This window comes from Neophocaena asiaeorientalis, unplaced genomic scaffold (assembly GCF_003031525.2).
Source record: "Neophocaena asiaeorientalis asiaeorientalis breed wild unplaced genomic scaffold, Neophocaena_asiaeorientalis_V1.1 scaffold87, whole genome shotgun sequence".
Lineage (NCBI taxonomy): Eukaryota > Metazoa > Chordata > Mammalia > Artiodactyla > Phocoenidae > Neophocaena > Neophocaena asiaeorientalis.
In genome coordinates, this window is record NW_020175432.1 from 1871553 (window position 1) to 1887574 (window position 16022).

At 51.5% G+C, this 16022-nt stretch overlaps 1 protein-coding gene across 10 annotated transcripts in view; it reads left to right on the plus strand.

Annotated features, from left to right (window-relative positions):
* MYO9B (myosin IXB) overlaps positions 1–16022 on the plus strand; it is a 72448-nt gene that overhangs the window by 19625 nt on the left and 36801 nt on the right. For all 10 annotated transcript variants that reach the window (XM_024767519.1, XM_024767525.1, XM_024767522.1 and 7 more), the window contains exons 2-6: positions 6590–6684; positions 12042–12104; positions 12583–12682; positions 12948–13048; positions 14988–15117. In XM_024767519.1, the coding sequence (XP_024623287.1) occupies positions 6590–6684; positions 12042–12104; positions 12583–12682; positions 12948–13048; positions 14988–15117 (489 nt within the window). The remainder of the gene's footprint in view (positions 1–6589; positions 6685–12041; positions 12105–12582; positions 12683–12947; positions 13049–14987; positions 15118–16022) is intronic.

Here is a 16022-nt window from a genome sequence, read left to right on the forward strand (position 1 = left end):
CCTCCCACCCCCTCCACTCCCAGCCCCCAGGGAACTTTTCTGTCTCTCCACACAGCCCCTCTAAGCCTGTGACTCCACTGGCCCATTTTGTCCTCCATGCTTCCTGGTCCTGCTTCTCTGTGTCCCTACAGTGCTTTGGGGGGAGACCAGTCAGCCAAGGCAACACTCACACCCTGTCATGCTCACCTTGCATGTCTGAGTGTTGAAGTCTTCTCCCGGCCCCAGCACTGCCCTGGCCCCCTTTGGGAGAAGGGGACGTTTAACCGAGAGCCTCTAGAACAGTGGCTGGCACACCTACCCTGTAAAGGACCCAAGGGTCAGTATTGTCAGCTCTGCTGAACCAGTCTTCACCACCACGACTCAGCTCTGCCATAGTCCAAAAGCAGACACAGACCGTTCGTAAACAGACATGGCTGTGCGCCAACAGAACTTTATTCATGGTGGCTGCACGTTGAATTTCATATCACTTTCATGTGTTGTGACATATTCTTTTGATTTTTTTTTTCAAGCGTTTAAAAATGTGACAACCATTCTTAGCTCACAGACCACACAGAAACAAGTGGCTGGCCGTAATTTGCTGACCCCGGTAGAGGTCAATGTCTAAGCCTGCCACCCACCCCGCATTCCCCCCATCCTGGGCATCACGTAGGTGTCCTCCCCATGGCCACGTCCATTCATGTACGGGTCGTCTGTGGCTGCTTCACGCTCCCACAGCAGAGTCGAGATGTTGCAGCAGAGCCCCAAATATTTATTAGCTGGCCCTTCATGGAACAAGTTGGCCCGCCCCTGGTTCACACAGATGGTCCCGTTTCGTCCTCAAACAACCTGAGAAGACAGGGGTTTACCCCTTCGTTTTACAGGAGAGGAACTTGAAACTCAAGAGCAGTGAACTAATTTGTCCGAATCCCCTGCCGATGCAGAGCTGTTCTCCTGGTCTTCTCACCAGGAAGTAGCCCTCCACCCACACACACCTGGGGGTTATTTTCCTGGCATTTCCACACAGGAGAGCCCCAGCCTGACTGGATGCCCCTGGGGATGTTTGCTCAGCAGACACAGCAGAGCAGATCTCCAGGGCGCCTCGGGCCATGGGACGCCTCCCAGCTCTCCTCCTGCGGGTCCGGCAGTCGCCTGTGTCCCCAAATGGACACGATCTGGGCATGGGCTGGGCGCCGTTTCACGTAGAAAGGTACGCCTGGAACTTGGAGAGCACTTGGGAAAATAAAATAGCATGAGTTCCAGCGGTGGGGCTGCCGTGCCAGGGCTGGTTCCCAGTCACCCTCGGGTGTTGCCTTTCTGCACCCACACCCAGGGCTGGAACAAGAGGGCTCCTGCAGGCCAGTGAGCGGGAGACAGTCTCCCTTTCAGCCCCACTTTTAGGCTTCACAGTGGCCTAATATTTGCTAGTGTTCTCTTACCATTCACAGCCCCTCCTGGCAACAGTGGTCACTCCTCTCTGGCCTTGGCTGGACACAAGAGATTCGGAAGTCCTGTATGGCATGGCTTATGGTCCCGGGTTGGGGAACAGAGGCTCCACCCAGATGTGGCATCGCAGGGGGAGGGGCAGTGTCAAGGTCATGAGAGGCAGTGGGCAGCCTCCAGGGTGTCGGGAGGTGGTGACATCTGAGCCATGGCCAAGGTAGACGTGGAGGGGGCGTCCCTGTCGGAGCACCACCAGGGAGGGGGCTCTCTGAAGCTAGAACGGTGCCAGACACAACGGCAGCCAACCAATACATTGTTGTCAAGTGAATGAATGAAGCACCACACACTTGGGAAGGGAGGTCCCTGCGGCTAGATCAGAAAAACAGAAGGCCAGCCCCACAACCAAGACAAAACCACCTCAGCAAGTGAGGACGGCTGCAGGTGTATCTGAGGGCAAAGGAGTTATCCCAGTTCAGGCCACCTCCGCCTGGCTGGAAGGACCACCACCATGCAAGGTGAGGCTGAGGGACTTATCTCCAGGGAAACCCCTTCTCTGGGGTCAACTGTCAACACAGGAGATAGCAAGCACGTTTGCCTTGGTGAGCTCATTCAATGGGGCTTTTCAGTTTTGAAATCGGAAAGCAAAACACTGTTTGCCTAATGCAGTCCGTCTCAAGGCTTGTCCGGTTTTCATGTGGGATGCACAAGAGACCAGGTGTGAACTCAAGGCTCGGGAATCCACCTGCCGGGCTGCTGGGGCAGGCAGACACCCCGAAAAGTCTCAGGCCTGCTCACCTGGCTCCCAGCTCTGAGAACCAGCCTGGACCAGGGACTGAGCGGCTACGGGCATGGTGTGGGTTGGGGGTTGGGGCAGACTTCGGGGAGGTCAGTTGACCTCTCTGTGCCTCAGTTTCCTCATCGGAAATGAGGAAGGCAGGTCTGTCCCTTAGAGGAATTCGAGCAAAGGAAAGAGTCACAAGCCCGCAGCACTCCTGGCGTGGGGCTGGTGTACACCACAGGTCATTCTTTGATGTTATATCGCCGTTCTTCCTAAAATACTTACTGCGCATTCCAACAGAGAGAAGAGCCATCCTGTTTAGATAGAAAATGTGCCGTCTGGAAATTTCTGGCTATGTAGGCTGCTCAACCCTGGATATCTTTTTTTTTTCGGGGGGGGGGGTCTGTTGGGTCTTAGTTGCAGCGCACAGAATCTTTCGTTGTGGTGCACAGTCTCTTCGCTTCATTGAGGTGCACGGGCTTCTCTCTCGTTCTGGCGCGCAGGCTTAGTTGCCCCGCGGCATGTGGGATCTTAGTTCCCCGACCAGGGATTGAACCGGTGTCGCCTGCATTGGAAGGGGGATTCTTAACCACTGAACCACCAGGAAAGTCCCCAACCCTGGATGTCTTTGATTTAAAAAAGCTTTTTCAGTCTCCCCAAAGGAGAACCTCAAAGACAGAGGCAGTTAGAAGACAGCCAGACATCCCCTGGCTCTTGACATCCTTGTCAGGGTGCGGGGGGGGGCCACCTGGAGGGGGATCTGAGAAGGTCAGGGTACAGCTGCTTCGTTCATTTTACCTAGAAACCATGCTTGGGGGTGGGGTTGAATTAATGGGTCATCTCTTTATGGTTTTTTCCTTTCGTTAGGTAAACTTTTAGCATGGTTCTATCTTTTTTTCCAAGTGTACAGCTTATGTGAGAAACATGTCTTTTATATTATAAAAGGGAAAAAAAGCATTTCAAAGAAAGTAGAGGCCTTTCTCGAATAGCGTTTTGCCAGAGCCGTGGATCGTCTGACGTGATGGGAAGACAGCGTGAGCGTGTGGCCACGCCTGCGCCAGTGCCAGATCATATCGCATCACTGCTGGCACCCAGGTCCCGCTTCATCCCTTCCATCCATCCCCAACCCCACATGATCCACTGGGCACACCAGCCACCCTTGTGCTTGGAGGCAGTGCACGGCCCCGGGAACAGCTACACAATAGCTCCCCTGGCTTCGGGTGCCAGGCCAGCGTTTCCTCCTCCTCTAAGGGACGTATAATAGCACCAACCGGATATTTTTAGATCAGCTTTGAAAAGTCACAGTGTGTTGAGACCGCATACCAGACGCATGAGGTCACTAGGCCCTGCGCTGGTAATCGCAGAACCAGAGAGATGGTGGGCCCTCACATCCCGAAGACATTCCCTCTTATCCCCAGGACGCCAGGCCTGGTTGTTTCCTTAGAAATCGCCACAGAGACTTGTCCCGAGTTCAGAAGGGACCACTATGGCTCTTCCGGATGCAAGTGTGCCTTTCTGGGCTGTCTCTGCGGAGGCCCTGAACACAGGCACTGCAGGGACTTAGGACTTGCCCCTGGAGGGAGCCCACTCGGTGTCGGGCACCCCTCTGCCATCTGTTTGAAGTTAGGACATGCAGGACTTGGCATGCTCGCTCGTGGGAGCTCATTTGACCACAAAGCAGGTCTGTCCTCAGCTCAGACACCACCCTGCAGGGTCTGGAAGGAAAGGAGGAGACAGATCTGCTGTCTGCTTTTCTCAGAGCTGTGGCTTTACCCCATGGGCTTTACCCCTTTAAAAGCTGAACTCAGAGGGAACAGGAGGTTAAACCTGGAAAGACAGTTTTCTTCGCCAGGGAGCCCATCAACGCCTGGAGTGCGTGTGGGGACCCTCATGACAGGAGGGAGCCCCAGACAACCCGACCCTGCAAACCCCTTTTACCTCCATCTGTACACAGCAGTGATTCTCAACTTGGGCAATTCAGCTCTCTCTGGGGATGTTCTGCGTTGTCCCAGATGCTACCTACCGGCATCTGGTGGGTGGAGACCAGGGATGCTGCTCAACACCCTACAGTGCACAGAACAACGGCCCCACCCCAGAGAAGGATCCCCCCCCCCGCCAAGTGTCAGCAGTGCTGAGGTCAGGAGAACAGGGCAGACCGTGGCCTGGCCCCCAGCAGCTGGCCTATAGCTCGGTCACACACATCAGGATGCTGTGAAGAAGAGGAGGGGGTGTGGTCTCTGTGGCTGCTGTCTGACTCCAGAAAGCACCTTCTCAAGCTCGGTTCTGCTCCACCAGGCCAGGTGGAGACCCCCCCTCAAAGGGCTCCCACAACCCCACCCTGAAGGTACCCCCTTTGCAGTCAGGGCCGGGTTGCCTCTCTGGGGCCGCCTCCTCCTCTGTCACTCCCCTGCTTGGCAACTTGGCAGTTGGTTCAGGTTTTACAGCGAGACCCATTTCTGGGGTCTGGAGCCCCAGGGGCAGCCGGGCAGGAAGTCACTCATCCTGTGACCTGATCAGCCAAGAGCGTGACAGGCGCATGGGCCCAACCGGGGGGCCTCAGCCCTGATCGCAAGCTCTGCTGAATGGAACCATTTTCCGAGGAAGAACCCCAGGCCTTCCAGCAGATGCTTTTTTATGGGGCTTCTGCCTTCAGGCGGTCGCACCAGAAGCTCTGATCAATGAGGGACCTGCATCCATCCCCCCTGCAGAATGAGGATTTCAAGAAAATCCCGGCTCCTCTAGGTGTCTCCCTGTTCCTGGCTCCCCTGAGAGCCTGGCCACCTCTCTGCACCCTGCCCTTGTCCCCCGCCCCCAACACACACATCCAGACCTTGGCAGTGGCCTTCCCACCTCCTTCCAGCTGCCGTCTTCCTCCCTCCAACCTCCTCTGCCCAGCTCAGCCTCCTCAAACGGGAACAGTGTGAGCCTGACACCTTTTTCGTTTCTGCCAAGCTTCCCTTTTCGCGTGTAACTTCGGGGTGTCACCCCCCGCCATGCCATCTCTGCCTCTTCCCTTCCTCTGCCCGGCCTCACCACCACCTCTTATACTGGCCTCTCACTCCCCCAAAACAGGGAACCCCTCTCCCCAGATACCTTTTCTGCCCTGAGTGTGCCCCAAGGCTCCACCACACCCTCTCCCTGGCTGTTCTCCCTGTCTGGGTACCATGTGGAAAGGGGGTACCCCAGGAACCTTCGTCGGGGACAGAGGGTGTTCCCTGTTGTAATCTGGGTGGTGGTCACGTGGGAGACCCCACGGGGACTTGACCAAGCCACAGGCTCTGAGCACTATGCAGCCTTTCCTCTATATACTGGGAATGAAGCCCTGATTCTTACCACAGTGTGGTTGAACCCCGAAAACATCAGGCTGAGGGAAAGAAGCCGGATGCAAAAGGTCACCTAGTGTATGCCCTCACTTAGGTGAAATGTCCAGAACGGGCAAATCCAGAGACGGAAAGCAGATTCGTGGTTACCGGGGGCTGAGGGAGGGAGTTGGGGAGTGACAGCTCATGGGGACGGGTCTCCTCTGGGGGTGACGGAAATGTTCCGGAACTAGATAGAGGGGATGGTTGCACAACACAGTGAATGTACTCAATGTCACTGAAGTGTTCACTTTTAAAAACTTAGTTTTATGTTATGCTAGTTTTACCCCAATTTTAAAAAAAAAAATTTGCAGTGAACCAGCTTGTCATCCCATGGAATTGCAGGACCCCTCCAGCCTGGGACCTGTCCCCACGTCAGCTCCCTCACACTGCAGGTGTCCAGCCTGGAGCCCGTATCAACCCAGGGCCTAGCAAACTCCTTCTGGAAGTAAATATTCTGGATAATAAATATTTTTGGCTTTGCAGGCCAGATGGTCTCGGTCACAGCTACCCTGCCATCGCGGCAGAAAAGCAGTCGTGGACAACCAGTAAATGAACGGTCCTGACTGTGTGCCAACACACTTCATTTATGGATGCTGACGTGGGAATAGGATTTTTACATGGCAGGGAATATTACTCATCTTGGGGTTTTTTGGGTTTTGGGGGGTGTTTTTTTTGAAACCATTTACAAATGTAAAATGCACTCTTGGCTGACAGGCAATATACAAAAACATGCAGTTGACTGGATTTGGCCCACAGGCCGGAGTTTGCTACGTGAACAGTTATTACTGAAAAAGAATTCTGACGATTGGCATTTCTAATGTCCAGGACTTAAAACTTGGACCCCTCCCACACCCCCAAACACAGAGATAAAGAGTAAGCCTGTGGGATGCGCTGGGGCTACCTACCTTTCTGTTCTCCAGGTCTCTCCTGGAGTCTCTGCGTGACTTCCAGGGAGCCCCCAGGCTCCAGGCTGAGGCCTGTAGAAACTTCATCCTCACAACCTGAAAACCTCCTTTTGTTTTCCTCCCAGGCTTTCGGGAATGCTAAAACGGCTCACAACAACAATTCCAGCCGATTTGGGAAATTTATCCAGGTCAACTACCTGGAGAGCGGCATCGTGAGAGGGTGAGTCTGTAGCCACCCACGCTGTGCACTCAGCCCTCGGTCTGAGGTCCTGAGCTTCCCTGCGGCGGGGTGCCAGGACTGAGCCAGCAGAGAGCTGGGTGCTGAAATCGTGGGCCGGCAGGCATTTGTGAATCGTACAGGGAAGCAAGTGTGACTTTCAGTCGTTGATGTGAAAGTCTGAGCGGTGGGTCGAGGTGGGAGTGTGGGTGGGGGAGGGGCGGCACCTTCGTAACCAACCCTACCTTCCCCAGGGCAGCCCCGTGGGCCCAGGCACCCACGGAGTAAGCATAATGAGCTAGAGGTCCTAGCATGATAGAGTTTGCCAAGAACAGGCAAGGGCACGCCACAGGTGCCCTGGTCTTGATGTTTCTAATTCAGTGGGTCTAAGGATGCCACAGGGAGAGTTGATGTGGACTCTGGCATTTGCCAAACATGCCCCTTTAGCTAGAAGGAGATGTGATGCTGGGTAGCAAAGTGAGGCAGTTGTCCAGGAAAGTACTCAAAGGAGGTGGGTGGGTGAGAGGGAGGGTATGTAGATTGATGGGTGGATTCATGGGTGGGTGGGTGGATGGATGGATGGGTGGAAAAATGGATAGATGGATGGATGGATGGGTGGGTAGATTCATGGATGGATGGATGGATGGATGGGTAGATTCATGGATGGGTGGATGGATGAATAGATTCATGGATGGATGGATGGACTCACTGGTGGATGGGTAGATTCGTGAGAGGCTGGTGGGTAGATTGATGGATTTGGATGGACACATGGATGAATAGGTGGATGAGTCCATAGGTGGTAACTGGATTGTGAAGTTGACTGCCTGGTGGAAGTTAAAACAGGTCTACATTTTGTGCCAGAAATGTGAGTTCCTTAGGTGAGGGCACAGTTAAATTCAGCTAAATGTGTAATGTTGAAATTGTGTTCCCCAAAAAAAAGAAAGAAATTGTGTCCATTTGCACTCTGTGCAATGGTTATACTAATGAAAATATCTGGCAGCTTTATGCAATGAGTTAATGTTACAAGGAATTATCTATTTTGTCATAATGTCATTTCAGAATTGAATACTATAGGATTTATTTTTCTTTAAAAAAATTATATTCTGGGTAGTTTCAAGTAGTTAAAAAAATATAATTGTGATTTAATACTGCATAGGGTTTGGGATATTTTTCTAACAGGCAAAGGTCTTATGAGCCAATAAAACTATTTCACAGTGGGAAAAAAATAAGGCTTTTCGGCACAGTCCATTGCCTGGTGGCTCGAAGGAACCCACCCCCTCCACATTCTGATGTGAGGGTCTGCAGTGGCAGTGGGATTTGCGAAGGCTCCAGGTGATGTTCTGAGCCTCAGGATAAGAAACCTTAAATGTTAGACGTGGGGAGACCCGAGCAACAGGCCCCTGGAGGCCGTGAGAAGGCGCCGGTGTTTCAGGAAGGGAGAGGTCCTCCAGGACTTCAAAGTATCCAGGTTCTTCTGTCCATCTAAACCTAACTGACGATCATTTCAGTTGGTGGTGCCTGTTCAAGACGAGGACAGAAATGTTATTTTCCCAAATCCTTCAGCCTCTGGCTTCTTTCCTTTTTCCCACTGCCCAGGCCCTGATGGGCAGTAGTGCAGGAGAGAGACCCTCAATAAACGCAGCATCTGCTCTGGCCCCTTAGCCCTCAGGGACACTTGGAAGTGGGCCTCAGCACCCCCATGGGCTGTCCAGTGGTCCCTTCCCGACTACTGCTGGGCCCAGCTTGGCATCTGCATGGGCGGAGCCACCCACCTGTCCCCACCTGCCCTGCAGGTTTCAGCCCTTTCTCCACAAAGACCCTCACTCATTTTACTTTATTTTATTCTATTCTAGTCTACTCTAATCTACTCTGTGCTGTGCTGCGTGGCTTGCTGGATCTTAGTTCCCTGACCAGGGATTGAACCCGGGCCCCGGCAGTGAAAGCGCTGAGTCCTGACCACTGGACCGCCAGGGAGTTCCCCCTCACTCCTTATTTTAAATCTGCTTTTCTCCCATGGGTCCATATTTTGCACAGTTGTATCTGCCACATTGCAGAGCCTCTGACCAGCAGGAAAAGCCCAGCGTATCTTGCTGGGTAGAGGACACAGAAACAGTTTCTTTAGTTCCAGTGTCTCCTTGGGAGCAGAGACACCAAGAGGCTGCACATGTTCTCCTGGGTCCCAGGCTGGCTCTGCAGGCCAGCAGCCAGAGCCTTGGCTGCCAGTGGGCACCGCTCCCCGCCTTCTCCTCCCAGATCGCTCCTTCCTGCATTCTCAATTTCACGTCCTGTGGCTGCTGAAACAAAGTACCACAAACCAATTGGCTCAAAACAATAGTTTATTCTCTTACAGTTCTGGAGGTCAGAAGTCCAAGATCAGGGTGTGGGCAGGGCCACGCTCCCTCCAGAGACTCTAGGGGTGGATCCCTCCTGGCCTCTTCCAGCTTCTGGGGGCTCCAGGCATCCTTGGCTTGTGGCCGCATCACCCCAATCTCTGCCTCTGTCTTCACGTGGTCTTCTCCCCTGAGTCTCTCTGTGATCTTCTCTTCTGTCTTTTGGGACACTTGTCCTTGGATTTAGGGCCCATCTGGACCATGGAGGAAGATCTGATCTCCAGATCCTTCACTGAATTACACCTGCAAAGACCTTTTTTCACAGTCACAGTCACATGTTCCAGGTAGACATGTCTTCTGGGGGCCACCATTCGATCCAGCACACCAGCAGGGCTGGCCCTCAGCTGAGTGGCCAGCCTGTCCCACCTCAGCTCCTGTCAGGCTCAGCTCCTGTGGCCCTGGGTGGCTGGATCTCATAGGCCAGCTTCAGAGTCCTATCTATGGCCTCAGATTCAGGAAAGGAAGTCCTGCCTCGGCCCTTGACTGTGGCCTGCCCACACTCCGAGGAGGGAGGTACACTTCCTGTCCAGGGAGCAGCTGCCGCCAGCTCACAAGGAGCAGGCCCAGACCCGGTTCTGCTTTTGGGCAGGTGACACTTCTCGATGCCACTTCCCGCTGCGGCCAAGGGTCAGGGGCAGTCCAAGTCTTCCCCCAGTTCCCCAATTTGCAAGGCCTCGTCTTCCTGTGGGCTCAAGGGCTCAGTGCCAGCGGGCTCCCTGGCTCCCTCAAGACCCCCGTAGGGGCCTAGGCTCCCAGAATGATCAGCAAAGGGAAGAGGTGATGGCCAGTCAAATGACAGCTCGGTGCCCCTGAGAGGTCGCTGTCCTCCCCCATATGCCGACACAGTACAGGGAATCGGCTACAGACTGAGATGAAAATGTGAGTCTAGGAGCAGACGCAGCCTCCTCCCCCAGGAAAACAAACTGCTGAGAACTACAAGTTACTGGCCAGTGGAAGGAATGGAAGAAAATACGGGTTTGAAAGAAGAGACAGCACAGTCTGAGCCCTTGGAAACCCACCCATGCAGGTTGTATGTGTGCATGTGTCTGTGCAAGGCTGCAGACAGAAGACTGCCGTCCTGTGAGAGAGGCTGGCAGCATCCGGCAGGTCCTGGACCAGGGGCCCGACCCTGCCACCCCTCGGGCACCAGCTTCCTCTTCAGTGTAACAAGATGGGTTCAGATGAGGATGACCTGCAGACCTGTACAGCTCACACACGTGGTGATAGTGGATCCCATGAGAGGCAGGGCCACTGCCAGGCTCAGGTCCCTGCCAGGCCACCTCCCTGCTGTGGGGTCCCAAGCAACGTGTGGCCTCTCCCAATTTTTAGCACCTCATCCAGTCCATCGGTGGGAGCCACAGTGCCCATACCTGGGGACATTTAAATCCAGGTCATTGAATCCCTGCAAAACAGTGCCTAGAACCTCGTAGTAGATCTCCAAGGAATGTTTGATGTCTCTGTTAGCATTGAGGATGTGGCCGCAGACATGCCTTATTCCTGCCCCAGAGCCCACATAGCCTCATGGACCCAGGTCCTTCAGATGGCCATCAGCTGATAAACAGATAAGCAAAATGTGGTGTGTCTGTACATGCAGACTATTATTCAGCCACAAAAAAGAATGAAGTTCTGATACACGCTACAATGTGGCTGAATCTCAGAATCATTGGGTTGAGTGAAAGCAAGCAGATACAATATTCGGTTAACCCTTGAACAATGCAGGGGTTAGTCGAAAATCCAAAGATTCCTTAGAGTTGGTCCTCTGTTTCTGAGGTTCCTCCAAATCCATGGTTCCTGCGTATCTGGTTCCACATCCATGGATTGAACCAACCTCAGATCACGTAGGACTGTAGCATTTACTATGGAAAAAATCCACGTATAAGCGGACCCACAGTTCAAACCTGTGTTATTCAAGGGTCAGCTGTACTGTACATACTAAATGAGTCTATTTATTTATTTATTTATTTATTTTGGCTGTGCCGGTTCTTTGTTGCGCATGCGGACTTCTCTAGTTGCAGTGCACGGGCTCAGTAGTTGTGGTGCGAGGGAGTAGTTGCGGTATGTGGGATCTTAGTTCCCTGACCAGGTATCGGACCTGGGCCCCCTGCATTAGGAGCACGGAGTCCTAACCACTGGACCACCAGGGAAATCCCCTATTTTTAAATTCTAGAAAATCCAAACTAACCTTTAGGGGATGGTCAGTGGCTGCTTGGGGATGGGTGGCAGGAGAAATGACAAAGGTCCCACAGAGACTTCTCAGGGTGATGGATGTGTTCACTATCTCGGTCATGGTGGTGGACTCACAGGGATTTGCATGTGTCACAACTCATCCAGTCACACACTGTAAGTCTGTTGTGCATCAATTATGCCTCGTAAAGCTATTTTTGAAAATTACGTGAAAGGACCCAGTCAAAACTCATCCCGTTGCGTGCTTTGAGTATGTACAGTTTATCGTGTATCAGTCATCAATAAAGTTGTTTCAAAAAGAATGGAAAAGTGAATCCATTATGTTGTATTTCGATTTTCAATTAGAGAAATACTTCATGGCTGGGGAGATGGTGGGAGCAGGGTTCAACCTTCCAGTGTTATTCGTGGGCACATGGGTCCAATCGTTTCAATTCCTGCCACCTGTGGGGCGTCCTGCGTGATGCCAGGTTGGGCTTCCATACAGCTGTCATCCCAAATCTGGTCTGGAGGGCAGAAGTAGCCAGCCCAGGCTCCTTATTTTTATAGATGGTAGTCGTAGGGCGAGGCACATTTATGATGATTGTATTTACCTTTAGAGTAAGATTTTCAACATTTAGGTTGCTTGTTTACCACACTCAAGGTGATTACCTTTAGGTCCCTGTGTTTACCGTGGGTCCAGGGATGTTAATCTGCAACTGGCTTTTCCATGGTAACAAATCACTCTTGTTCTTCAAGGAAACAGTATTCACATGTAACACTTGTCCTTCTTTTTCCTCTTGATGACAGAGCTGTTGTCGAAAAGTACCTGCTTGAAAAGTCTCGCCTGGTCTCTCAAGAGAAGGATGAGAGGTAGGGGGATATTTCCTTGGTGATCCATCACATCCACCTTCTTCCCTATGAAGGAAAGAAGCAGATGTCCTGAGATGGGGGAAATCTACAGGAGGCCATGGCGGATCTCCTGGGAGCGTGAGCTTTGCCACCTTCTTGTGCCTCCCCGGGGCTTTTACTGGAGTAGGTGCTCAGATGTCTGCCAGAATGTGGTTAGGTTAGAAGCATCTCTGATCCACCAGTGAGCAAGACATATGCCCACCACCTGAGGAATCTACTCGCTGGAGAAGCTCCTGGTTTGATTTTTGGGTTTGTTTTTTTGTTTGTTTGTTTTTTTCTTAAGACATTATAAGAATTGACTTATTGTCTCAAATTTGTACATAGTCGAGCTGCTGTTTCCTCCCTGGCCTGGTCTCCAAAGCAGTATTAATAGTGGTTTGAAGAGTAGCTGTCACTCGGCCTCCAAAAACAACTTTTTTCTCCTAATTTTGACCTACAGGAACTACCATGTGTTTTATTATTTGTTACTTGGCGTCAGCGAGGAAGAGCGTCAGGAATTTCAGCTCAAGCAACCTGAAGATTATTTCTACCTCAACCAGGTAAACAGCCCCGAGACCCAACCACAAATGCAGCCTCTGTTCCCCATGGGCTCTTTACGCACTGCTGGGAGGTCAGATGCCATCCGCCTTGGCCCTCTCTAGCCCCCAAACCGACTCCAAGGAGGCCCAGAGGGGGGTGGCATAAAGGACCCCATTCATTCCCCACGTCCTGGGCCATACCCCATCAGTTCCAGCCAAAATCATCCTCGCACGCCACCCTCACCAGCCCAGAAGTACCCAGAGCACTGCCAACTTTGTTTTTCAGCATAACTTGAAGATTGAAGATGGGGAGGACCTCAAGCATGACTTTGAAAGACTCAAGCAGGCCATGGAGATGGTGGGCTTCCTCCCTGCCACCAAGAAGCAGTAAGTGGGCGGGCCCAGCCGCCCTGCCATCTCCCACACAGGCACCCCTGGGGCTTACCAGTCACTCTGAGATGTGACCCACCCCCTCGTAGGAGCCTCACTAAGAAGAGTAGCACAGTGACAGGGGATGCTCGTCATCAGCCATTGGGAGATGCCAATTAAAACCACAGGGCTTTTCAAAGGTCATTCATCATTTTAAAATCTTTTTTTTTTTTTTTTTTTGGCTGCATCACTTGGCTTGTGGGATCTTAGTTCCCCAAGCAGGGATCAAATCCGGGCCCTCAGCAGTGAAAGCATGGAGTTCTAACCACTGGACCACCAGGGAATTCCTCCATCATTTAAAAATTTTAAGCCCCACATTAGCAGACTAATTAACAGATTCTGCTAATGAGCAGAAAACTACACTATCTCAGTAGATGAAGAAAGAAATCCAATAAAATAAAATTTACTCAGGTATATCTACCCAAAAAACAAAACACCACAGGGCTTTTGCCCAACAGTGTGGGTATGCTTCACAGTACGGAGCCACACACTCGAAAACAGTCAAGAAAGCAAATTTTATATGATGTGTGTTTGACCACAATTAAAAATTGTTTTAATTCTTCAGAACCACACAGGGTGTTCTCCACACCTGCCCGGGTGACCAGGATACCCAGAGGGAACATCTCTGTCGAGCATGGTGCTAGGGGGACACGAACGGGGCCAACTGCTGTGGACAACCATTCGGCAGTTCCTACTGCGGATGTGTGTACACAACCAAATGCATACATTTGCTCACCCAGAGACACGCACATGAAGGCACACAGCAGCCTTGTTTATAACAGCCCCCAAACCTGGAAACCCTCCCAAATGCCCACCAACCAGAGGTTAAATAAATAAACACGTTGTGATATATCCCTGCAGGGGCCAGCAAACTTTCTGGAGAGGGACAGATAGTAAATATTCTCAGCTTCGTGGGCCACGTGGTCTCTGTGGCATGTTCTTCTTTGCATTCTGTTTTCTTTCTTAACAACCCTTTAAAAATTGAAGAACCGTTCCTCCCCACCACCCCACCCAGCGGGATCTTAGTTCCCTGACCAGGGATTGAACCCGCGCCCTCGGCAGTGAAAGTGCAGACCACCAGGAATTCCCTTAAGAACCGTTCTTAGCTAAGGGGCTGTACAAAAATGAGACCTCAGTTTGTTGACTACCTGGACAACCGCACACACAGCAGTGGTTCTCACTGGGGCCCCAATTCCGCCCCCAGGGGACACTTGGCCTTGCCTGGAGACATTTTGGAGTGTCACATTGCAGGGGTGGGAGGGGGGCCGGGTAGGTAGAAGCCAGGTGCCGGCGCCGCGGAGGCTGAGAAGTGCTGGTCGGCAGCATTAAGAAGGGATGGTGCTATACACAGTAACACGCCTGGCTCCCCCATCTCACACCTTTTCAGTAAGAGGCCAGATGCAAGTACACGTGATTTCACTGAAGTCAGGTTCACAGATGGTATTAGATGTCAGGACAGTGGTTCCCTCTGGAACCTGGGGCTGGTTCCAGGGCCTAAAATGTTCTGTTCCTTGGTCTGAGTGCCAGTTACAGGTATCTGTACATTTTGTGACACTTCATCAAAACTCTATACTTGGGGAATTGTGTGTTTTCTTTTTTTTTTTTTTTTTTTTTTGTATGCATGTTATGCCTCCGTAAAAAGAAAAATTTTAAGCTCCCGCCCAACACCACTACCACCAAAAAAAGAAAAATAGAGATATGTGCCTCCCAAGTCCTATTCCACAAAGAGTCCCCAGTGGAGGATTGGACATCTTTCGAATTTCGTGTGTTCTGACTGGAATTGCTGGTTTTACAAATTCAGCCTCGTTCACTGGAAACTTGGGCCGAGTTCACTGGAAACTATTGCTGTCTCACAACTGGGGAAGGTGCCCCGACCTAGGTTCCTTTTCTCCCCCAGGATCTTTTCCATCCTCTCGGCCATCCTGTACCTGGGCAACGTCACTTACAAGAAGAAAGCCACGGGCCGAGACGAAGGCTTGGAGGTTGGGCCTCCTGCGGCGCTGGACACGCTGTCACAGCTCCTGAAGGTACTGGCCCCTGTCCTCAGCCACAGCGGTCACCGAGGCCCAGAACTTCCTTCACTGAATGCGCTTTTGTAAACTGGGGCCTGTCTGCCTGCTTCCTCCCCCCACCATCTCTTCTGTGTCCCTTCCTCATTTTTCTTTTTTTTTTTAATTGAGGTATAATTAACATACGACATTAGGCTTCCCTGGTGGCGCAGTGGTTGAGAGTCCGCCTGCCAATGCAGGGGACACGGGTTCGTGCCCAAGTCCGGGAAGATCCCACATGCCACGGAGAGGCTGGGCCCGTGAGCCATGGCCGCTGAGCCTGCGCGTCTGGAGCCTGTGCTCCGCAACAGGAGAGGCCACAACAGTGAGAGGCCCGCGTACCGCAAAAAAAAAACAAAAAAAACCATACGACATTATTTTAGTTTCAGGTATACAACATAATGATTCGGTATCTGTATATGTTGTAAAATGATCACCGCAGTAAGTCTAGTTACATTTGTCACCCTAGGTGGCTACAGGGTTTTCTTTTCTCTTGTGATGAGAACTTCTAAGGTCTACTCTCTTAGCAACTTTCAATTATGCAATACGGTAATGTTAGTCACAGTCGCCACGCTGTACACTACCTCCCCATGACTTATTTTATAACCGGAAGTTTGTGCTTTTTGACCACCTTCACACATTTTGCCCATCCTCCATCTCTGGCAGCCACCATTCTGTTCTCTGTATCTGTGAGCTTGAGGGTTGCTTTTCGTTTTTTAAAATTCCATATATAAGTGAGAGATTTTTTTCCATTACAGGTTATTAAAAGATACTGAGTATAGTTCCCCTTGCTATATGCTATACAGTTGGTTATCTATTTTATATATAGTAGTGTGTATACTTTATTTTTTTATATAAATTTATTTATTTATTTATTTTTTTTT